This window comes from Chiloscyllium punctatum, chromosome 42, assembly GCF_047496795.1.
Source record: "Chiloscyllium punctatum isolate Juve2018m chromosome 42, sChiPun1.3, whole genome shotgun sequence".
Lineage (NCBI taxonomy): Eukaryota > Metazoa > Chordata > Chondrichthyes > Orectolobiformes > Hemiscylliidae > Chiloscyllium > Chiloscyllium punctatum.
Window position 1 is genome coordinate 2,555,379 of NC_092780.1, and position 24,621 is coordinate 2,579,999.

Genomic DNA, 24,621 nt, shown 5'->3' on the forward strand with positions numbered 1-24,621 from the left:
TTCCCTATCAGCTGGCTTCACCAAGTTAGAATTATCACCAGGATTTTCCTTGAGCTCTAATTTCACTCAGGTGCAGCAAGCAATTACTGCTGACAGTCTTTCATCCCAACCATCAGCTGTCCTGAACTGAGAGTGGTACTCAGCTTCTTCTGAGCCTTTATAACTTCCAACACTTTTCCTAAGCCCTGACTCCAACACTTACCTGCTTTCTCTCACTGGAAACTTACGCCTAAACTCTAACACTACAAAGATAGCAAACTGCCCTTGACTTTTGACTAAGTCTCCCACACAGAAGCAATGGACTGTATACAGTTGCTTAGACGAAAGTGAGGACTACAGATGCTGGAGATTGGAGTCAAGATTAGAGTGGAGCTAGAAAAGCACAGCAGATCAGGCAGCATCCGAGGAGCAGGAAAATCAATGTTTCAGGCAAAAGCCCTTCATGAGGAATTTGATCGATTTTCCTGCTCCTCGGATGCTGCCTGACCTGCTGTGCTTTTCCAGCACCACTCTAATCTTGACTCTGTATACAATTGCTTCCCAGCAGTACGGCATAGAAGAAAAAGATCCTAATACACAGTTTACCTTTTTCCTTCTGCAACTGTTTATCATTTGAATACATCTTCAGTGACCCACTAACTGTCTGAGTGACCTATCGAAACCTTTACATTAAACCCCTCCACTATTTCTGGGTAGAATTGAGTGTAGTCACCCTCCAGCTCTTAGAACGGAGTGTAATCTGCAAGTTACAGTTCACAGATTACTGGCGTCTGGGCTTACAAAAAGGATTCATCACATTTTAGTTTGCTGTTAATTCAATCAGTCCATATTCAGTTATATAGCAGGTTAATCTTAAATTAGACCAATGACATGCACTCCCAGGCCCTGACATACAAGCATCTTGTCTTTGACCAATGCCCTTCCATATTTCTAGCTGTAGCTCAGTGGGTAGCACTCTCACAGTCTGAACTACAAATATTCACCTCACACCCAGAGGTATGAGCAGATATTCCAGCCTGACACTCCACGTTCTGTGCTGAGTGGGAGATCTTCTGAATAGTCATTCAAATCACAACATCACATGCTTTCTGACCTGAACAAGGGTCCTGTGACACAGTTTTGAAAAAAGCAAGGGGAGTACACTTGGTGTCCTGAAAAATATTTATCCCTTAACCAATATCACAAAACTAGACGATCTGGTTATTATTGATGATGTGGAGGTGCTGGTGTTGGACTGAGGTGGACAAGGTCAGAAATCACATGACACCCAGGTGATAGTCTAACAGGTCTATTCGAAATCACAAGTTTTCGGATCTCTGCTCCTTTGTCAGGTGAAGTGAGGGGCAGTGCTCCGAAACCTTGTGATTTAAAATAAATCCGTTGGACTATAACGTGATGTTGTGTGGCTTCTGATCTGGGTATTATTGCATGATTGTTTGTGGAATGTTGCTGAGCACAAATTATGAACCAATTTCATATCAGCATTTGAAATATAATTACCAGTCTGTGAAGTGCTTACGGGCATCATTGTGTTGCAAAAAAACCCTATTGCAAATCTTTCTTTTCATTTTTTTAATTACTCATCTCAAACTGGAAACTGCCTTACTACTTCCTCCACGCACAGTTACTGTCTGCAGGTTTCTCAGATGGTCAGGTACGTTATACCTGTCCAGTGGAGAAACTGCATTGACAATCCTGGGGAGAGGGGAGGGGTCGGTGGTGGTGGTGTATGGATCCCTTTGAGAAAATAAAACTTTGGAAGAAGGTATTTTGGAGAAGCTTACATTGTGTTATGAACAGTGATGAACCTTTGGGGAAGTGAAAGCTGAATCTGTGTGAATAAGTGGGATAGCATGTGAACATAATCTGTATAACATCTAAAACTTGGTAATAGTTTGCAACCAAATCATTTCTGTCAAGTCTCAAAGTCTGGTCTATAATCATGGTAACCCAGTGATATGTTGGAACATGATATTTACCCATTAGTACTTACAGTTTGTCTACGAAATGAATTAACTGTTGCTGATTACATCGATTGAACAGTCCTCCAACACTGAACCCTCATGGCTAAGTAAAGCACTGGTTCCACTTCTGAGTTAAAAAGATTGTGGGCTCAAGTCCCACTCCAGACAGGGAAATACAAAAGCTAGGTTGAAACTCGAGAACGGTACTGAGGGAATGCTACACTGTCAGATGTGTGAATGTTTGAATGAATCTTTAAACTGAGGATCCCCCCACCAACACCACCACCAAAAGAAAGGAGAACTGATGAAGTTCTCCCTAATGTCTTGGCCAATGTCTTCAATCATCATCACTAAAAAATACATGATCTGCTCACATTGCTACTTATGGAAACTCAATGTAGTCAAATTTGCTGACACATTTTCTATCTAACAATATCACCACAGTACACCAGTTTTCAGTGGCTGTAAAGGTCAGAAGTGCAGAAGTGTGCTATACAAATGTGTGTTTTTCTCTCTTTATGCAATGTGTCACTGCGGGCTATGTTGAATTCAATACAAATGATCAGGTCTCCTCACTGTGTTCTCCATTCACAATCCCTTTAACTCATTGATGTTAGTCTGCTACCCAAGAAACCTAACCTCGATATGATCAGACACATTGTTTTGAAATGGAAGCCAGTAGCATCACTCAGGATGCAGTTCTTAGGGAGGTCATTTTGCTGAGAATGTGCAGTTCAAATGGCTGAATTTACTTTAAAAAGATCTGGAAATAAAAATTTGCCACCAGTGAATGTTGTAAAACCCAATCCCAGTTCACTAACATTGCTCAGGGAAGAAGAGATCTTACCCAGTCTGGCTGATGTGACAGCAGAACAACAGCAATGTGGCTGTCTGAGGAACTACTCAAGCCTTTGTGAACTTGAACCAATTCTACCATCATTTAAAACAGGTGATGGTGGGAAACTTGCCCCCATTCCCAATACTGGCTATTTCTTCTCAGGGTAGGATAAGGATGTGAGTAGCTAACCCATACTCCTGACCTGGCTGACTCCAAAGTAAGGGTAGGCATCTCCTCACCCTTTGCTTCTGAGCTTAATGAGCTGGACTTGATTCCCCCCACACCATTGTACCTCTAGGTAAAGACTAGCTAACACATCCCTTTAACCCAACTCAAGGTTCAGGCCTTGGTAGTAAATGTTGAGCCCTCAGCATTTATCCAGTACATGTGGTAACTCAGTAGGAAAGCACCAAGCATCACATACTCACAATAATGAGGAACAGTCAACAAAGTGCTGACCTCATCCTGATAATGAATAAAAACAATTCAATAGCAATTTTCTTTTGATTACTCAATGCTCTGTAAGGAATGAAACAAATGTTTCTATACTTACTGAATTTTGCCATGAGCCTTTGAACTCCCAGCCACTGCATTTTGACCTCGGATTTCCTGAGTTGTCACCATCTGGATTCTCTGCTCCAGGTGGCTAGCGATGGCTGCAGCTGCAGGAAGAAACCATTGGATTAAATGCCAAGGATCAGGTCGATCAAAAGAACTCAGCAGATCCTTCATCCATCACTGTACGGCATTGTGGAGTGGGGGCCTGCTCAGCTCAACAATGGAGGAGCATTCTGAATCCTCTCGCAATGATGAGTTTGGTTGTAAAGAACGACTGCCTTAAGACATGGAAGTGGGTAGGGCTGTAGGTGGGATGGGATTGGGGCTAGATATTGGGGGCTAGATATTGGGGGATTGATATTGGGGGCTAGATATTGGGGGATTGATATTGGGGGCTAGATATTGGGGGCTAGATATTGGGGGATTGATATTGGGGGATTGATATTGGGGGATAGATATTGGGGGCTAGATATTGGGGGCTAGATATTGGGGGATTGATATTGGGGGCTAGATATTGGGGGCTAGATATTGGGGGATAGATATTGGGGGATAGATATTGGGGGCTAGATATTGGGGGATTGATATTGGGGGCTAGATATTGGGGGATAGATATTGGGGGATAGATATTGGGGGCTAGATATTGGGAGCTAGATATTGGGGGCTAGATATTGGGGGATTGATATTGGGGGCTAGATATTGGGGGATTGATATTGGGGGCTAGATATTGGGGGCTAGATATTTGGGGATTGATATTTGGGGATATATATTGGGGGATAGATATTTGGGGATATATATTGGGGGATAGATATTGTGCTGGATTTGTGGGCTAGATATTGGGTCTGAATCAATTTCATAAGCTTTCACTCTCACTTCCCTCTATAGCAAGATAATGAGACCAAAACCACACACAATATTCCAGGTGTTATCTCACTAAGGCCCTGAATAACTGCAGCAAGATGTCCTTGTTCCTGTAGACAAATCCTGTAATCCTTCAACTGAGGCTATCAAAAGTGCATTGAATGATTAGTTAAACAGAAACAATTTGCAAAAGTACAGGGAAAAGGCAGGAGAGAGCACCAAGTCATGATGCTCATTTTGGAGAACTAATGGAGATATGGTGGGCCAAATAGCATGGATTGGTGGTCAAGAAGGCATATGGTATGCTTGCCTTCATCGGATGGGGTATTGAGTATAAGAGCTGACAGGTCACGTTAAAATTGTACAAGACATTAGTTTGGCTGCATTTAGAATACTGTGTACAGTTCTGGTCGCCACATTACCAAAAGGATGTGGACGCTTTGGAGAGGGTGCAGAGGAGGTTTACGAGGATGTTGCCTGGTGTGGAAGTTGCTAGCTATGAAGAGAGGTTGAGTAGGTTAGGATTGTTTTCATTAGAAAAAAGGAGATTGAGGGGGGACCTGATTGAGGTCTACAAAATCATGAAGGGTATAGACAGGGTGGATAGAGACAAGCTTTTTCCCAGGGTGAGGGATTCAATAACGAGGGGTCATGCTTTCAATGTGAGAGGTGAAAAGTTTAAGGGGGATACATGCGGCAAGTACTTTACACAGAGGGTGGTAGTTGCCTGGAATGCGTTGCCAGCTGAGGTGGTAGAGGCAGGTACTGTAGATTCATTTAAGGTGCATCTGGACAGATGCATGAGTAGGTGGGGAGCAGAGGGAGACAGAGGCTTAGGAATTGGGTGACAGGTTTAGATTTGGATTGGCTCAGGCTTGGAGGGCCGAAGGGCCTGTTCCTGGGCTGTAAATTTTCTTTGGTCTTTAAATAGCCTCCTTGTGGGCTGTAAAGGGTAAAGCTGCCATAATTCACTCTCCCATTAGAGAGAGAGAGAGAGAGGACTGATGGTGGCTTAACCTGAGGGTCACAATGTCTCAGGCATGAGTTTGAGAAGTAGAGTTCTTCATGGTAACAGGCACAGAAATTAAACCCACATTGTTGGTATTACACTGCATTGTAAACCAGCTGTCCAGCAACTGAGCTAACTGACCCCATGACTGATATGCAGAGCTGCTGTTTTAGAACGTGTGGACAGATGATTTCATGGATACCAAGTTTCTTCATACATCAGTGAATTAGTTTGCTGTGTTTTGTGATAATGACTGTGGCCCTTTTGATTATTTACTGGTATCATCTCAAAAATAGCTAGGTTTATGAATTTATTTTGCAACTTATGAGGGTGGAACTTGAAACAATAGACTATTCCTCAGGGCAACTAGGGATGAGCAATCAATAAGGGCTGTCCGACAACACCCACACATTAGTAGTAAATAAAAGCGATCATTCTGAAGCTAGGTGCTGTGAGCTGTTGGAATGTGGTTCTGCAAGACTGTGTTGCTGAAATTCCTCTCCCTCCTTCGCCAGTGGGAGTAGCCACTGCCCATTGACATGAGAAATCATCAGGAATCACTTTACCACCCATTAGGAAGAAATGTCCTCTGTACTCCCCACTCAAGATCACTGTGAGCACAGGGTGTAAAGCAAAGACAGATCCAGATGAAGAAATTAACACCACAAAAGTAGATAGGAAAACAATTTAGATTAGATTAGATTCCCTACAGTCTGGAAACAGGACCTTCGGCCCAACAAGTCCACACCAACCCTTTGAAGAGCAACCCATCCCCCTCTGATTAATGCACCTAACACGATGGACAATTTCGTATGGTCAATTTACCTGAATTTATGAGGAGGGTTCAAAGACTCTGCAAAAGGATTTAGATGGATTCAAAATCTGACAGATGGTCTAGGATACTGGAAAATGTGTGGGTGTTGTCCACTTTGATCGGAAGAACAGAAAACAGAATACTTATTTAAATGGCAAGAGAGTGCAGAATGCTGCAGTACAGATGGATGTGTGTGTTATGGTGCATGAATCACAAGAGGTCTGTGTGCACATACAGCAAGTAATTAGGAAAGTAAATGCAGTTTATTGCAAGGAGGCTGGTATATAAGACAGAAAGTCTTGCTCCAACTCTACAGGACATCAATGAAATTGCTGCTGGAGTAATGTGCCCAGGTTTGGTCTACATACTTAAGGTGGGATGGCCTTGTATTGTAACCAGCTCAGAGAAAGCCCATCAGGTTCATTCCTGGGAAGAATTTTCTTATCAGGAAATGTTACGCAGTTAGACCGATAATCGTTAGAGTTTTAAAAAATGGAGGTGGCATGACTCTTATATAAGACTTTGAGAGGCTTGGCAGGATGGATGTTGACATGATTTTCCCCTGATTGGGAGCATCTAGAACAAGGGAATTCCATTTAAAAACAAGGGGCACTTAAAGGTGAAGATGAGAACAGCAATCACTTCATGTTGTGCAGCTGTGTCGGCACCGAGGAGCTCTGCACGTGGCAATCAGCGCCACTCAGGAGGCTACTGCTACACACAGGCCACAGACCTTAGAGAGAGGGTCTTCTTCTCTCAGTGGGTCATTAACCTGTGGAGTTCTTTATCCCAGAGAGTGGTAGAGGCTAGCTTGTTAAATATATGTAAAGTTGAGTCAGAATGTTTTGATTGTCAAATAAGTCAAAAGTGAGGCAGGCAGGAAGGGAATTAACAAAGACAAACACAGAACATCATAACACAGGAATAGGCCCTTGGGCCCTCCAAGGCTGCATCGACACATTTTGCCCTACCGTACTAAAACTGTCTACACTTACAGGACCCGTATCCCTCTACTCCCTTCTTATTCATGTATTCATCCAGGTGCTTCTTGAATGCTGCTGTTGTGTCTGTTTCCAGCACCTTGTCTCACAGCACGTTCCAGGCACTCACCAGTCTTTGTGTGAAAAACCTGCCTCACACGTCTCTTTTAAACTTGCCCTCTCCCCCTACACCTTGAACCTGTGTCCCTGAGTAATTGACCCTTCCCCCCCCCCCCCCCCCCACACCCCCCACCCCAGCTAGGAAAATGCCTCATAATTCCCACTCTATCCTCTCTATTCACAATCTTATAAACTTCGATCAGGCCACCCCTCAACCTCCTGCATTCCAGTGAGAACAAACCCAGTCTATCCAACCTTTTTCATTGCTAAAATCCCCCATATCATGCAACATCCTGGTAAACCTTTTCTGTACCCTCTCCAAAGCATCCACATCCTTCTAGTATGTGGTGACCAGAACTGTATGTAATATTCTAAGTGTGGCCTAACTGAAGTTCTATAAAGCTGCAGCATAACGTGTCTATCCTTATACTCAATGCCCCTTTCCAATGAAGGCAAGATTGTCATAGGCCTTTGTTACTCCCTTATCTACCTGCACTGCCACCTTCAGTGATCTGTGGACCTGCTCACCCAGATCCCTCCTCTTGTCAATACTCCTAAGGATTCTGCCATTCACTGTATAATTTCCACCTGTATTTGACTTTCCAAAATGGATCACCTCACATTTGTCCGGTTTAAAGTCCATCTGGCATTTTTCTGCCCATGCCTCCCACTGACCTATATTCTGCTGTATCCCTGTATCCTCTGACAATCTCCTCATTATCTGCAACTCCACCAATCTGTGTATTGTCTGCAAACTTACTAATTAGACTTGCTATGTTTTCCTTCAAATCATTTATGTAGGCGACAAACAGTTGAGGTCCCAGCACTGATCCCTGTGGAACACCACTGGTCTCAAACCTCCGTTCCGAAAAGCAGCCTTCCACCACTACCCTCTGTCTCCTATGACTAAGCCATGTAAACAACATCAACCAATTTTCCCTCATCAATCATCTTCGTCAACTCTTCAAAAAACTCAATCAAGCCAGTGAGGCCTGACACCCCCCCCCTCCCCCCAACACCACCCCGGATAAAACTATGCTGTCTATCACTAATAGGTCCATTTGCTTCTAAATGCGTATGGAACTTGCCCCTGAAAATCTTTTCCAATAATTTCCCTACCACCAATGTGAGGCTCACAGGCCTATCATTTCCTGGATTATCCCTGCTACCCTTCTTAAACAATGGGACAATGTTGACTATTCTCCAGTTCTCAGGGACCTCACCTGTGGCCAAAGAGGATATAAAGATTTCTGTTAATGCTCCAGCAATTCGTTTTCTTGCCTCCTTCAATATTCTGGGATAGATCCCATCAGGACCCGAGGATGTATCTATCGTAATACTTTTTGAGACACACAACATCTGTTCCGTTTCAATAGCAACTTGGCTTATAACTTTGACAGTCCCTTTCCTGAGATCATCAATTCAATACTCCTTTTCCTGGATCAATACTATAATCAGGGCAGCTAAATGGTGCAACAAGCTCAAGGAGCCAACTGGCCTATTCCTGCTCCTCATTCCTGTGATCTTACATTGACGTGAACTCTGGAAGGTGTAAGAATCACCCTCTGTATCTGAAGGCATTTTTCACCCTGATGTCTCACAAACATAAATGATCACATGGATTAAATACAAAGTCAAGATCCCTCTACACTGTCCCTGAGATAAGGTCTTGCTGTACGATAATTTCTGGAGCTCAGAATCAAGGAAGTTTAACGTAGATATTGGATTGTGTTTAGAAAAGACTCAATATACAAGAAGGTGATTTGGGTCAAACTTACCCGAAGGGAGGGCCATGTCTTTTTGACTTAAACTGCTGAGGGATGACTGACAGCCACTAGAGGTAGCCCCAGAGAGTCTAAAAGGTAGAAAACATATAAGAATTGTAAAATTATCTGTTTGGCATCAAAAATTTGCTCCTGACCATTGCTTGGTTCGCACAGCAGTCTTGGTTGTGGAAAGTTTCTTATCCCAGGTATGCCTTCATGCTTAGTTCAGGAACATTACTGATGCTGACACAAGTCCAGAGTTTTAACTAAATAACTGCTGTATATCAGCCATTCTGAATGACTGTTCTTCAAGTCACTGGATCCTGTTGTGTAATGGTGGAGGTCTTGGTGTGATGATTATGTCACTGGACTAGAAACCCAGAGCCCTGGGCTAATATGTTGGAGACATGGGGTTGAGCCCCATATGACAGGTGATGAAATTTGAGTTCTATAAAAGTCTGCAATTTTTAAAAACTGGTCTAAATGGTGACCACGAAGCCACTGCTCAATTGTCGGAAGAACTCATCTGGTTCATGAACATTCTTTGGGAAGGAAACTGTCATCCTCACCCAGTCTGACTTACATGTGACTCCAGATCCACAGCAATGTGGTTAACTCTTAAATTGCCCTCCGGCCAACTGGGGATGGGCAATAAATGTTGGCCTATCCAACGATGCCTACATCCTATGAACGAATAAACAAAGATGTCTATAAGTCAGTGTGGCAGAATACTGGAGTAGGTGTGACCTGAGTGTATACAAGGTCTCAGACTCCATCTTGTGCTGAGTCACATGATGCAATGAAGCATGACACCCGACAGAAGTGTACAGCTTTGTTGTATGCTATGAGCTTAATGTTAGCCCAAACATCTATGCATCTCTGAGTATAATGTTCATACATAAGTACTAGTTGTAATAAATGTCTGTTGAATTCTTCAATATCACAATATCCACATCCAGTTTCTTAAGTTACAGAAGTTAAGTTAAACATTGCCACATCAGGGAAAAGTACTTTGTTGAAATCAAGCTCACACCAGTGAGTTTGCTTCCAACAATAACTTATATTTATATAGCACCCTTCAGGAAATGAATTGTTCCACGGCACTTCACAGGGCCTTTTAAAAATATAGTTTGACCCTGAAACAGGTCAGAAGATATTAGGGCTAAAGGGCAAAGGTTTAGTCAAAGATGTTGGTTTTAAGGAGTGTTTTGAAGAAGGACTGAGTGGCCAAGAGGTTTAGGGAGGGAAGCCCAGACCTGAAGGCACTGGGGAGCAATTAAAATTGGGGTTGTTCAAGTGATCAGAATTTGATGAATGGACAGATCTTAGAGGGATGTGGGGGTCTGAGAAAAGCATTGCTGTTAAAAGACCTTTATCAGGCCAGCCCACAGAGGAAAGAAAGTAAAAAAAAAAGTAGTTTCTTAATTGCTCGATCCTCCCAAATCAGGACATTGTTAACTCACTGAAAATTCAGTGCAGAATGCACAGTCTGCTTTGCAACTGAGAGCCACAAAGAGCATTTCTTGTCCTCTACTTTGTTTAAACACATCTAAGCGACAGTATCTTGACCCTCAATTCGTCAGTTCCTTATTTTAAAACATTTTTTCCTGAGTCCCAATCCCTCCCATGACCTAATCTTAACCTCTATCTGTAACCTCATCCCCACCCCACAACCCTCTGAGTTGTCTGTGTCCTTTTAATTCCTGCCTCAAACTCCTCCTGATGTTAATCACTCCGAGCTGCCTGTGAGCTCAGCTGCTGGAGTCTGGAATATCCTGCTGAAAGGTCTCAGTCTCTACCTCACTTCCTTCCTTACTTTTGATGCTCCTTGAAACCTCAATTTCTCACCAAGCCTTTTGTCACCACCTCTAGCATGTCTCAGTATTGAATTTTATTTGATAATTGCTCCTGTGAAGTTTATTTTGATGTTTTACTGCAGTAAAGATGCTATATAAATGCAAGCTGTTGCTTTTATATGGTCAACCGTACCCCCAGGACTGAAGGTAAGATAAGTCATCTCCAGTTACTATCCTGTGGCCTGGATATTACAGTGAACCTTGTGAGAATTGCTACATTGAAATCTGAGGTGGAGACCTGAGACGCAGTGAAAGGGAATGAACTGCTGGGTTCAAATCTTTGTGCAATGCAAATGTTTTAGCTGCCACCTCCCTTGTTTATGAATGATGCGCTTTGTGTGTATTAGTGCAAGTCAGTTATTTCAGGAACAAACTTTTGTTGCTAAATTATATCTGGTGCCTTGTGCCAGTTTAAAGTCAACGTCATTCACCAAGGCTCCAAAAGCAAGTTCCCCTCTCAGCCACTCAGCTACTCACCATCCTATATTACTGTTCATTCACTGTCACTGGGTCAAAATCCTAGAATTCCCTCCCTAAGGGACATTGTGGGTCAACCCACAGCACATGGACTGCAGTGGTTCAAGAAGGCAGCTCACCCCTACCTTCTCAAGGGGCAACTAGGGACAGGCAATAAATGCTAGTCTCGCCAGTGACCTCCACATCCCGTGAACAAATAAATTAATAATAAACACTTTTATTGTGTTTTATGACGATTGGTTTGATGAAGAGGCCCATCAAGTCTGCAACGACATGTCTCCCACTAAAGGCGCACGATCCCAATTTCCAGCACCTGTCCCATACCCTTGATATTTGAAGTGCTCATTCAAATATTCTTTTAAAGGTTGTAAGGTTTCCAGCCTCCAGTACCTTCCCGGGGACGGTGTTTATAGTCAATGCCATTCACCAAGGCTCCTAAGGCAAGTTCCACTCCCATTTCCGATTCCCACCACCCACTCAGTGAAAATATCTTTTCCCAAACCCCTCTGAATCTCCTGCTCCTTACCCTAAAACCAAGCCCCTCGTGACTGACCTCTCAAAAAAGGGAATAGCTGCTTTTTATCCACCCTGTCCATGCCCCTCATAATCTTATACACCTTAATGATGTCACCACTCAGTCTTCTCTGCTCTAAAGAAGACAATCCAGTCTCTCCTTATAGCTCAATTTCTCCATCTCGGACAACATCCTGGTGAACCTCCTCTGTACCCCCTCTAATGCTATCACATCCTTCCTGTAGTCAGGTGACCAGAACTGCACTCGATACTCCAGCTGTGTCCTGACCAACACTCTGTACAAACTCCAACATTACCTCCTTGCTCTTACACTCTATGGCATGGCTGATGAAAGCAAGTGTCCTATGTGCCTTAACGACACTATTCATGTGCTCAGCCAACTTCAGGGATCGGTGAATAATTACCCCAAGATCCTGCTGTTCCTCTAAGCTACCCAGTGTCCTGCCATTCATTAAACACTCCCTCATCTTGTTTCTTCTTCCAAAGTGCATCATCTCACACTTATCAGTGCTAAATCCCATCTACCAGTGGTTTGTCCATCTGACCAACCCACCTATATCTTCCTGTAACCTACAACCATCTTCTTCGCTGTTAACCACTCTACCAATCTTGGTGTTGTCTGCAAATTTGCTTCACCTTCCCCCCAGATTTTCATCTCCATCATTTATGCTTATAGCAAAGAATAAGTGTCCCAGTACTAATCCTTGTGGTACACCACTGGACACCGGCCTCCGGTCACTCACATTGCCTTCTACCACTGCCTTTTGTGTCCTATTACGAAGCCAGTTTCTGATCCATCTCATCAAGTTTTCCTCAATTCCATGTACTTTAACCTTCTCAATCAGTCTCCCATGTGGGACCTTGTCAAAAACTTTGCTAAAATCCATATCAACTGCATCAACTGAACTTCCCTCATCCACACATTTGCTTACACTTTCAAAACATTTGAACAAATTTGTTAAGCATGACCTCCTTCTGACAAAGACATTGCTGACTATCCCTAATTATCCCATGCCTTTCCAAGTGGATATTAATTGGCTCCTTCAGAATTGTCTCCAGCACTGACATTAGACTCAGCAGTCCGTAATTTCCTGGTTCATCTCTACCATCCTTCTTGAAAAGTGGAACCACACTAGCCATCCTCCAGTCCTCTGGTACTCCCCCCATGGCCAGAGAGGAACTAACAATATGTATCAGAGCCCCTGCAGCTGCCTCCCACAGCAGCCTGGGATGCAATTTGTCCAGGCCAGGGGATTTGCCTGTTTTAAGCCCAACAGAACCTCCAAAACATCCCAATTTCCTATGTCAAACTGTGCAAATTCCTTAGAGTCCCTTTTCCTGAATTCTATACCTACATTCTCATTTTCCAGAGTGGAGACTGAAGAGAAGCATTCATTCCTCCTTCCAATATCCTGCAGCTTCACACACAGGTCATCCCCTTGGTCCCTAATGGGTTACTCTTTCCCTAGTTAACCTCTTCTCTTTAAAGTATTTATAAGATATCTTAGAAATGTTCCTAATCCTGTTTGCAAGTCCCTTTTCATGTTACCTTTTTCTTCTTCTAATTGCTTTCTTCAGTTCTGTCCTGCACTTCCTTTATACCTCTTGGGTCAGAGCTGAAATGCTCCCTTTGGACTTGTTAAAAGCCTTACTCTTCTTCTTTATCCAGCCCTGTACTGTCATCAACACCCAGGGTTCTCTGAACTTATTGCTCCTACATTTCCATCTAAGGAGTACATGTTGGACCCATACTCTTCCCAGCTCCTTTTTGAATGCCCCCATTGTTCCACTGTAGACTTACCGGAAGGAGCTGTTCTCAGTCAATTGTGGCCAGATCCTGCTTTATTTTAATAAAATCTGCCTTCCCCCAATCTAAAGCTGTCTTTTGCAGGCCATCGTTTTCCTTGTCCAGGACAAATTTGAACCGTATCATGATGCAGTGGCTATCACTAAAGTGTTCCCCCAAAGCCAAATCAAACACTTATCCTGCTTCTTTCCCTAGAATCCGATCTAGCTCTGCATAGTCCCTTGTTGGGTTCTTCTGCTTACTGATACAAAGGATTCCCCTGGATACTGAAACAACTCCACAGAAGCCAATATCCCGTCATCCAGTCACTCTTTATTTATACAGTAGGAACCCTGTATCCACGGGTTCCGTTTCCGCGGTTGCAGTTATCTGTGGTTTACTGCCGCCCGAAAATATTACATGGAGCATTCCAGAAATAATTCCAGGCGCTTCCAGGGAGGTAAATTTCCCTTATAAATAATGGGGTTTGCTACTATTCGCAGTTTCGGGTTTCACGGTCGGTCTGGGAACGTATCACCCGCAGATACGGCCGGGGGTTACCTGTACGTGTATAATATATGACACGATTCTGGCTCCCTCAGAGCCAGCTCTCAGAGTGAACAGATCCCCCGACAATCCTGATTTTATCTGTTAGCCAGGGATCCCTGATTGGACCAGGTTAACAGCCCCAATCAGGGAACTCATATTCTATGAGGTTTACTTATCTGACTTCATGACAGTCACTAAGTCTGGGATATAGGCCTTTTCTTTTTCTTGTACCTCTCCTTCAGCATTAAGTTCATCTGACTCAGCCTTGGATAAGGGTGATGTTACTGGACCATAGCCCACCTCTTGATCCCGAATGTCTCAGAAGAAATTCATCTTCTTCAGGCTGTAAAGACATTGAGACTGCAACAGCCACTGTGTCCATCTCAGACTCTGAGGTTTCTTTGACGCTAAGTGGAGGGAGAGAACTCCTGTGTTCCAACCCACCTTGCATCGACCCCATGCTTCTTACCCATGGAGGGCCATTTCATTGGTTTCAACACTGAACTTCATCCTCTGAAGTAAAGTCGCTTAGAGGAGTCTTGTATCCAGCATTGACATTCCTGGTGCCCTTTCACTTTCCCACCCAAGTCAGGGACGATCAGATTTAACTTGGATGGAGTCATCTCCCGTTAGCAATTCTGCTGGAGCTGTCCATGTAGTTACATGAGGGGTGGCCTGATAAACAAATAGGAACTGGGACAGATTGGTATTGAGTGAAGTTGTACGCTATTTCTTTAAGCTGCCTTCAAAGTTTGGACTGCTCTTTCCACCAGATGGTTGCATGATGTCCTTGTATGCAGAATACCTGAAATCCCTGCTGGTAAATAATGGCCCGTTTTCTGTGACCAACACTCCCAGGAGCCCGTGTATTGCAAAAGATGCATGCAGTTTTTCTATTGTCTTGCCCATTTGACAAATGAACTCTATGCATGTTTATCCACTTTGAGTGGGCGTCCAAATTGACTAAGAACATTGAGCCCATGAAAGCACTGGCAGAGTCAATGTGTAATGGAGTCCCGGGATTAGCCAGCCATTTCCACGAATGTGGAGGAGCTGCTGGTGGTAATTATTGTACTTGTTGACCCTCTGGGTACTGCCCACCAACACAGCTATGTCTACATCCAATCCTGGCCACCAGACATAACTTCTTGCCAGCATTTTAATTTTGGAAACCCCTGATGTCTCCATGGAACCTTCCATGGGGTGATCTGTGAGCCAACACTACCCCATACAGGAGGCCTGGCATGCTAGCACCAGATCTCACTTGGGATTATAGTGTGCCAATAGCTTAGATGATGATACTTCTTCACTTCCCTAAAGGCTACATCTTGCCTATGAGACCATTTGCAAGACTGACCATTTTTCAATAACAGAGTAAGGCTGAAGTGATGGAAGTCAGGTTATGTAGGAACTTTCCGTAATAATTCATCATCCCAAGGAGGTACTTAGGCTATGATACAGACACAGAATAGGTGCAGAATACCTGAAATACCTGGGCTGCCTGGAACACACCTGCCCTGGAGGAACTTTGTCCAGATTCTCTAAGTGCTCCTTATTGGTCATCCCTGTTATTAACATGTCATCCAGATAAATGGCGACCTGGTGTAGACCTTGTAAAATGTTCTCCATCATCAGCTGAAAAATGGCTCAGGCCAATGATACCCCAAAAGGCAATCTCATTTATTGGTACAAAGCCTTATGAGTATTAATTATAGCATATTTCTGGGAATCCTCATTTAAATCGCAATTGCAGGTACACATGGCTCATACCCACCTTCGTGAAGAACATCCCTCCCGCCCATAAATCCTTTCTGCGAGGAATGGATATTTATCCAGCTGTGAGAAGCAGATTACCGTTGGTTTAAAATCCCCACTAAGGTGAACCGATCTGCTGGATATGACCATTCGGTGTGACCGGTGGTGCCCATTCCACAAACTGTACAGGCTTGATGATTCCTTTGTGTTCCAGCCTCATGATTTGTGCTTCTACTCATGACTCCCCATAAGGCAAATGGGCACCGGGAGTAATCCAGGGTGAACCGGATATCAAGTGAACAGTCCCAATCAGGGATCTCACATTCTATGTGGTCCACCTCACTGCATCCCTCGATTTGTAAATCGAGTTAGTCACTACAAAAACGTTTCAAGAAATCTGACCTTCTCAACCCTTAACACAATGACTATCCCAATTAATATTGGGAAAGTTGAAATGACCAAGTTTAATTACCCAATTATGACTCTCACACATCTCTGTGAACCGTCTATATATTTGCTCCTCTGTTTCCTGCTGACTCTTTTGGGGCTAAAAGACACTCTCGGTAAAGTGGCTGCCCACTTAAAATTCCTAAGTTTTATCCGCAAAGCCTTGTTTGAGGACCCTTCCAAAATGTCATCTCTCCTTACTGCAGTAATTAACTCTTTAATTAACAGTGTGATACCACCACCTTATTTACATCCTCTCAGCCAAATATTCTATACCCTGGAATGTTGATTTGCAAGTCCAGCCTATCCCTCAAACATGTTTCTTTAATGGCAACAATATTATACTTCTATGTGTCAAACCACAACATTGACTCATCGGTCTTACCCTATTACACTCCGAACATGAAAGTAAAGGCTATCCAATCTTGCATTACTCTCTTGACTCGCAATGTAGCTGAACGCACTGTGCTTTACTTCCTGTTGCATGATGTGTCCCTGTTTCATTGATACTCTGTGTCCCCTGCCCTGCCAAACTAGTTTAAACTTCTCCAAACAACACAAACAAGAGTCTTAGTCCCACTGTGGTTCAAGAGCAAACTGCCCCTTTTGTACATGTCCCACCTTCCCCAAAAACAATTCCAGTGATCCAGGAATCTAAAACACATTCGCATTTGTACAGGATTGTTATCTGTAGTGCTTGTGAAGTTTACATTTTTTGGTTGCTGCTGTCATCAAATTGCATTGACCAGGTTCAAAGGGGTGAAACTCTTTGTATAATATGAACAACCAAATTGTGTGTAACTGTCTGACAAAGCTGTGGTTGTAAAGTGTATCTCCTGAACTGTAAATACATGCATCAAGCACAAAAGCCAAAAATCTTTCTAAACCAAAAGAAAAATTTCCAGCTCCACAGTGACGATATTCTCAGTCCTGGGTGTTTGCAGGATGTGAAGAGGGTGGTTAAGTGTGGTCAGGCTGGGTTGATATAATGGGAGGCCTAGCAATGGAGAGGCACGAGGACCTGTGAGTTCTCATTCCTGATGAAGGGCTTTTGCCCGAAACATCGATTTTCCTGCTAGTTGGATGCTGCCCTGACCTGCTGTGCTTTCCCAGCACCATTCTAATCTAAAATCTGGTGTCCAGCGTCTGCAGTCCTCACTTTTACCCTGTGATTTCTCTCCCTGTCCCTGCCTGTGACCCCAATCCCTGCTGGACAATGTGTGCACTACCATCAGATGAGGCTGAGATCAGCATTAGGTATGAAGGTCTCCATAGTTAATACCTGCCGAGGTTCATTTGCAATGGGTGAATTCTAAAGCTGAATGCAAAAAACTGCAAAAATCAGGAAGAGAATTGAGATAGGTAAGTCCCAACAAGGATTCCAATAACAAAAAAAACCTGACATGTTTAATATAAAGATACGACAAAGGCAGGGTAAAACTCCTAGTAAATAATGGAATCAGTTTACCTGTCCTCCTCTCTGTCCAGTAGGCTACGATACATCGCGATCTCACTCTCCAATCTCATCTTTGTGTTGAGCAACAGTTCGTGTTCCCAAACTTGGTGTTCGATATCTCTCCTCACACCGTGTAACTCGCCTTCCATCTCTCGAATCACAGACGCCAGATTTTTCAGCTGTACCTCGTACCTCTGCTCGGTCACCTGCAGGGAATTCTCCAAACCCTTCTGCTGTGAGAAGGACATCAAGTGAACATTCTCCACCCAGAGAACTGGCTCCGAACGTATAAAATACAACTGCCTTCATTTTCACAATACACATGTTCATAACACACATCTCTCTACAAGTCCAAAACTAGATGGCATAGGTTTAGGGTGTGAGGGGAAAGGTTTATAAAAGACCTGAGGGGCAACTTTTTCATGCAGAGGGTGGTACGTGTATGGAATGAGCTGCCAGAGGAAGTGGTGGAGGCTGGTACAATTGCAACAGTTAAGAGGCATTTGGATGGATATATGAATAGGAAGGGTTTGGAGGGATATGGGCCAGGTGCTGGCAGGTGGGACTAGATTGGGTTGGGATATCTGGTCAGCATGGACGGGTTGGACCGAAGGGTCTGTTTCTGTGCTGCACATCTCTATGACTCTACTTCTGTTGCGTTCATAAAAATCTCTTGTGAGCTACAATTTTATGTTCAGGTTTGTAACAGCAGAAGAGGAAATATTTGTGAGGTTGTAGGGAAAAGACAGGACGGTGACAGGGGATTGTTGGGCAAGGGCAATAAGTATTGGGGGATAGGCAACAACATAGAGCTGAGGCCCCAATCAGATCAGCCAGCATCTTAATAAATGGTGGAACAGACTGAATGGCCTACTCTAATTTCTTATCATCCCCTGAGTGGGACAGGCTGATTAGCTCTCATAGAGGGTTAGCACCAACCTGACTGGCTGAAAAGCCTCCCTCTGTGCTGTGCCAATTCTACAATTCATTCTGTAGCATCCTGATCAAGGCTGGCTGAACTGAAACCTGGTTCCAATTGTAACTGCGTCTCTCTCACAAATACCAATGGACCTGCTGAATATTCCCAGCTTCTCTGTCTTTATTATACATCTCCGACTTCTCCAATATTTTGGTTTATATTACACCAGGAATCAGTATGTAAACATTTCAAATGAAGAACAGTGTAATGGGAAAACCCTGTTATAGCTGAGTCAATCAGAACTGTCTTTCGTTCTGTTTTTAATTTTACTTTCCTAATCTAGATTTAAACTGAGTCAGCTCCACTCAGCTCAAACAGCTTGTACTTCAAGAGGGTGCCAGGGATTTGGACACACTGAGAGGGTGCTTGAAGACCAGGAGCCCTATGAAAGGCTGAGGTCTGGGGGGTCTGACTCAGTTGGCTCAGAGTTTCAAATAGACTGGGCTCTCGGAGCACAAGATGCAAGATCCTATTAACATTGTTCGAGAGAGGAGTTTGTCTTATAAAGAGAGATTGAGCAGTTTAGGTCTTTACCCACTGGGAGTTCAGAAGGGGATCTAATTGAGGTATATAAGATGGTAAAGGACATTGACAAAGGAGACATAGAGAGAATGTTTCCTCGTGGGGCAATCTAGAATAAGAGGTCATAGCTTTAGGATAAGGGGCAGCAGACTTAAAACATGAGGAGAACTTACATCTTTCAAAGAGGCATGAATATGTGGAAATCACTCTGAGAGAGTGTGGCTGATGTTGGAACATTGAGTAAATTGAAGGAGGAGATGGGCGTTTTAAACTAATAATGGGTTGAAGGGGTTTAGATGATTAGGGGTTTAGATAGGGTTGACAGTGAGAACCTTTTTCCGCGTATGGAGTCAGCTGTTACTAGGGGACGCAGCTTTAAAATAAGGGGAGGTTGGTATAGGACAGATGTTAGGGGTAGATTCTTTACTCAGCGGGTTGTGAGTTCATGGAATGCCCTGCCAGTATCAGTGGTGGACTCTCCCTCTTTATGGTCATTCAAGCGGGCATTGGATAAGCATATGTAGGTTATTGGGCTAGTGTAGGTTAGGTAGGCTTCAGTCGGCGCAACATCGAGGGCCGAAGGGCCTGTACTGCGCTGTATTTTTCTATGTTCTATGTTCTATGAAGGGTTATGGACATCAGGCAGGAAAGTGGAGTTGAGGACGAGATGAGATCAGCCAGGATTGTATTAAATGGTGGAGCAGGCCTGAGGGGCTGAATGGCCTCCTCCTGCTCCCAGTTCTGATGTATCCAGGCAGACAGTAGGAGGTTTGAGGTGGTTGGGGAACACAAGGGGCTCAGAGTCCAAATGAAATTACAGACTCCAAGTGTAGCAACCAGGAGAGTTGACTTCCTGAAGAAGGGCTCATGCCCGAAACGTCGATTCTCCTGCTCCTTGGATGCTGCCTGACCTGCTGTGCATTTCCAGCAACACATTTTCAGCTCTGATCTCCAGCATCTGCAGTCCTCACTTTCTCCTTTAAGATAATGGATCTCAGATAGGTTCTTCCAGACTGTTTCCTGCCCCCTTTACAGTTCCTGTCTCCCTCTCAGTCAGTCTACAGTCCTGTTTAGATTATCAGATATGCCCTACTCCACTTGATGTGAGATCAGACAAATCCCAACCTCCACATTCCAACTAAAACACAGGCTGTAACAAGCAACAACTTCTGATAAGAAACAGAAGTCCAAATGTTCAAAAGACCATTCCTTTTAGAGGCTGCAAGTCTTTACTCTGAAGGTTGAGCTTCCAGCTGTACAGTTAGATCATAGTACAATTCTGCAAGGCAAGGTTTCAGAAGTGAATTTGGAACCACAATGAAACAAACAGGGAGTAGCCATGAGCAGGGAGAGTGTTGGTAAGATAGAGACACTAAATACATGAACCACTAACTATCTTGCAGCTGACTATTTAAATGACTTCATAAAGCAAACTGCAATCCTGTTTCCTGGATCCAGGAACTGAGAATCAATCGATAATTTAGTTCTGGATATTTGAATACCAGTGAAACAAACAGCTGTAAAGTACAGCCACGGGTTGAATATTCATTAATAGGATGGGGATGTCACTGGCTATGCCAGCATTGACTCGTTCAGTCCTGCTGTCAAAGACTGGGCCCAGTGTTTAGACAGAATGTGTTATTTTTTCTGGGCAAATGACATTGGGGCAGATGAAAAGCAAAGAGTAATTCTCCTGACAGCCTAACATTCCCTGAGGCACCAGAGACTAAAACCTTTCAAGAGTTGAAGGATTTAGCAAAGGAATATTATGACCTCCTCTAATTCTGACATGACATTGATTTTACTCAGCAATTTGAGAACAAGGGGAATCTGTCTCGGGATTTTTGACTAGGTTAATGATGACTGGCAGAGGTGTGTGACTTTGTCTTAGCCCTTAATGAGATGCTGAGAGACCGATTGCTATGTGAGATTAATGATACAAAAGCACCTACTATCTGAAGCCCAACTGAATTTCAAACAGACACTACAACTGGCTTTATCATCAGCCTGTGCCATTTTTCAGCGGACGATGGAGAACTTTTACAAGGTCTATCCCAGATCGCCATTTATCTGGATGGTGTGCTAATAATGGGGGACACCAATAAGGAGCACTTATGGAACTTGAACACAGTCCATAGACATTTCTCTCAGGCGGGTGTATGCGTTGGAAAGGAAAGGTCTATGTTCCAGGCACCCCAAGTGACCTACATGGGCCACAGAGTCGACAAGACCGGGTTATACTTGTTGGAAGATAAAGTGAGGGCAATCAAAGGTGCCCTGGCTCCCATGTCTGTACCACAGCTCAGAGCTTTCCTTGGGTTGGTGAATTATTACAGAAAGTTCAGACATAACCTGACCTCCATCCTGGCACCTTCACATAAGTTCTTAAAAAAAGGGTCAGCTATGTCAGAAATAGTCATAGCTTTCAGGGAACTGAAGAAACATCTGTCATCCTCTTTGGTTTTGGACACAGTATGATCCTAAAGAAGATCTGGTATTGACATATGATGCTTCTCTGTATGGCATGGGGGTGGCATTAGCTCATAGGTGCCCAATGGAGAGGGACACCCAATGGAGAGGGACACCCAATGGGGAGGGACACCCAATGGAGAGGAACACCCAACGGGGAGGGACACCCAATGGGGAGGGACACCCAATGAAGAGGGACACCAATGGGGAGGGACACCCAATGGGGAGGGACACCCAATGGGGAGGGACACCCAATGGAGAGGAACACCCAACGGGGAGGGACACCCAATGGAGAGGGACACCAATGGAGAGGGACACCCAATGGAGAGGGACACCCAATGGGGAGGGACACCCAACGGGGAGGGACACCCAATGGGGAGGGACACCCAATGGAGAGGGACACCCAATGGGGAGGGACACCCAATGGAGAGGGACACCCAATGGGGAGGGACACCCAATGAAGAGGGACACCAATGGGGAGGGACACCCAATGGGGAGGGATATCAAATGGAGAGGGACACCCAATGGGGAGGGACACCCAATGGGGAGGGACACCCAATGGTGTATGCATCCAGGACTTTGGCCATTACAGAGTGTAAATACATCCAGATGGAGAAGGAAGGTTTGGCTATTGTATTTGGAGTCAGGAAATTCCACCAATACCTTTATAGACATTCATTTCTAATAATAATGGACCACAAACTCCTGCTATGTTTACTGAACTCATAGCTTCAGGCTGAATTCAGCAGTGGGTCTAATACCAAGTGTGTATAAATACAAATGGAAACACTGTCCAGGAGGCTAAGTGGCAAATTTGGATGCACTGAGCCACCTCCCACCAATAAAAGAGTCTGTAGTGGTTTTAAATTTTCTGGACACACTTCCTATCACAGCTGACAATATCAGACTTTGGACACAGAAAGGTCTGAACCTGGCAAATCTGAAGCAGATAATGGTGATGGGGAAACCAAAGGGTCATCACAGCCTAAAGTGAAACCTCTCTGGACCCAGAGAGACCCAATCACATGAGGGGACAGCAGATTATTATGGAGAGCGAGAGCGATTGTCCTGAGCAAAGGTCACTGTCGAATACTGGCTGAAATCCACCAGGGTCATCCAGGGGGTCTCCAAAATGAAGATGTTGGTGAGAGACTGTGTCTGGTGGCCAGGATTCGACACAGATATAATCGTGTGGGTGGGTCAGTGCCCAGTGTGCCACCAAGGATAAACATTACCACCAGCAGCTCCTGCACATTCGTGGGAACGGTCAGGTAAACCCCAGACTCAGTTACACCTTGACTGTGTTGGTCCTTTCATGGCCTCACTGTTCTTAGTCATTGTGGACACCAACTCAAAGTGGCTGGAGATGCTCAGAGTTCATTTGTCAAACACAGGGATGACAATAGAAAAGCTGTGTGCATCTTTTGCAATCCCCGGGCTCCCATAAGTGTTGGTCACAAATAACGGCCATCATTTACCAGCAGGGAATTTGAGTATTTCCTAAAGTCAAATGGCATTTGGCATATACAGACAGTTCCACGTCATCCATCATCCAATGGTCTGGCAGAAAGAACACTCCAAACTTTGAAGGCAGGCTTAAAGAGACAGTCTACAGCTTCACTAGATACCAAACTGTCCCAGTTCCTGTTCGATTACAGGACCAGCTGCCATGTAACTACAGGGACAGCTCCAGTAGAGTTGCTGATGGGGAGAAGACTCTTCACCAGGTTAAATCTGATCTTCCCTGACCTGGGTTAGGGTGAAAGGGCATCAAGAACGTCAATGCTGGACACAAGACTCCAGGAAACAAGAGAGACAGTTTACATCAGGGGACAAAGTTGGTGTAGGAACCTCAGGAATGGTCCTGCATGGGTAAGAGGTCTGGTCCAGTGACGTATCGATATCAGGGAGGTGTGACCATCCTGAACAAACACGTGGTCCATACAAAAGCTGCAAACTCATAAACGGTGTGGGAACAAAATCTGCCCAGCTCCTCGACAACCTTTCCAACTGATCCTGAACCCATGGGTTGTCCCCTCTCTGTCACGAGTTGAAGAGACCTCAGAATCTGCGATGGGCACGGTGGATGTCACTGCCTTGTTACCTTTGCTGCCTGAAGAGAATGAAATTCTTCCGAGACTCTCCGGGACGACAAGTGAGTTACTGTGTGTTCCACGCTGACTGGATCAGAGGCAGAGTTGGAGAAACCTGACCCAGTGCTGAAACAGCCCAGGAGGAGCTACAAAACAAACCAGCCAATGTCCTCAGACTCAGAGGGAAAGGGATGTAGTGAGTGTAACGGCATCAGCCAGGTGGACCTCATAGAATCTGAGTTCCTGATTGGGGCCTTTAATCTGGACCAATCAGGGAGCCCTGGCTGACCTATAAGTACAAGAGCGTCAGGCATTCTGTTCACTATGAGGGAGCTGGATCAGTATCAAATCCTAAATAAAGGGTAACTCACTGGCAGAATACCAGCTTCTGTGGAGTCATGTCAGTGCAGAGTTTAAACACATTTGCTGTACACTGTGTGTTTGCACAAATGCATTTATGCGTTGAACACTTGTGATTGTCATAGTCATGTGACCTCTGCAATAACTTGCCTTCATTTTGGAATAGTAGCCATTCGAGCACATTACCTGAAACACACGTGGGATCTGGGTTTCACTGGATGGGCCCGGCATTGATTGCCTGTCCCTAGTTGCTCCTGGAGAATGCAGTGGGCGTGAGCTGCCTTCTTGAATCGCTGCAGTCCATGTGCTGTAGGTAGACCCACAATGCCCTTAGGGAGGGAATTCCAGGATTTTGAGTGACACTGACGGAATGGCAATATTTTTCCAAGTCAGGATGGTGAGTGGTTTAGAGGGGAACTTGCAGGTGGTGG

The 24,621-nt window shown here is 44.4% G+C and overlaps 2 protein-coding genes across 3 annotated transcripts in view; one reads left to right on the forward strand and one right to left on the reverse strand.

Annotated features, from left to right (window-relative positions):
• The window catches only part of LOC140465633 (cholecystokinin-like), a 222,948-nt gene that overhangs the window by 45,021 nt on the left and 153,306 nt on the right, over nt 1-24,621 (forward strand). The window lies entirely within an intron of this gene.
• Nucleotides 1-24,621, reverse strand: part of krt222 (keratin 222) — a 38,471-nt gene that overhangs the window by 11,949 nt on the left and 1,901 nt on the right. Inside the window, exons 3-5 of one of the 2 annotated variants that reach the window (XM_072561193.1) lie at nt 17,780-17,997; nt 8,920-8,996; nt 3,356-3,464 (exon numbers count right to left, since the gene is read on the reverse strand). In XM_072561193.1, coding sequence (XP_072417294.1) covers nt 3,356-3,464; nt 8,920-8,996; nt 17,780-17,997 — 404 coding nt within the window. Of the gene's footprint in view, nt 1-3,355; nt 3,465-8,919; nt 8,997-17,779; nt 18,001-24,621 lie in introns of both variants that reach the window. The other variant, XM_072561192.1, reaches the window with a different exon arrangement.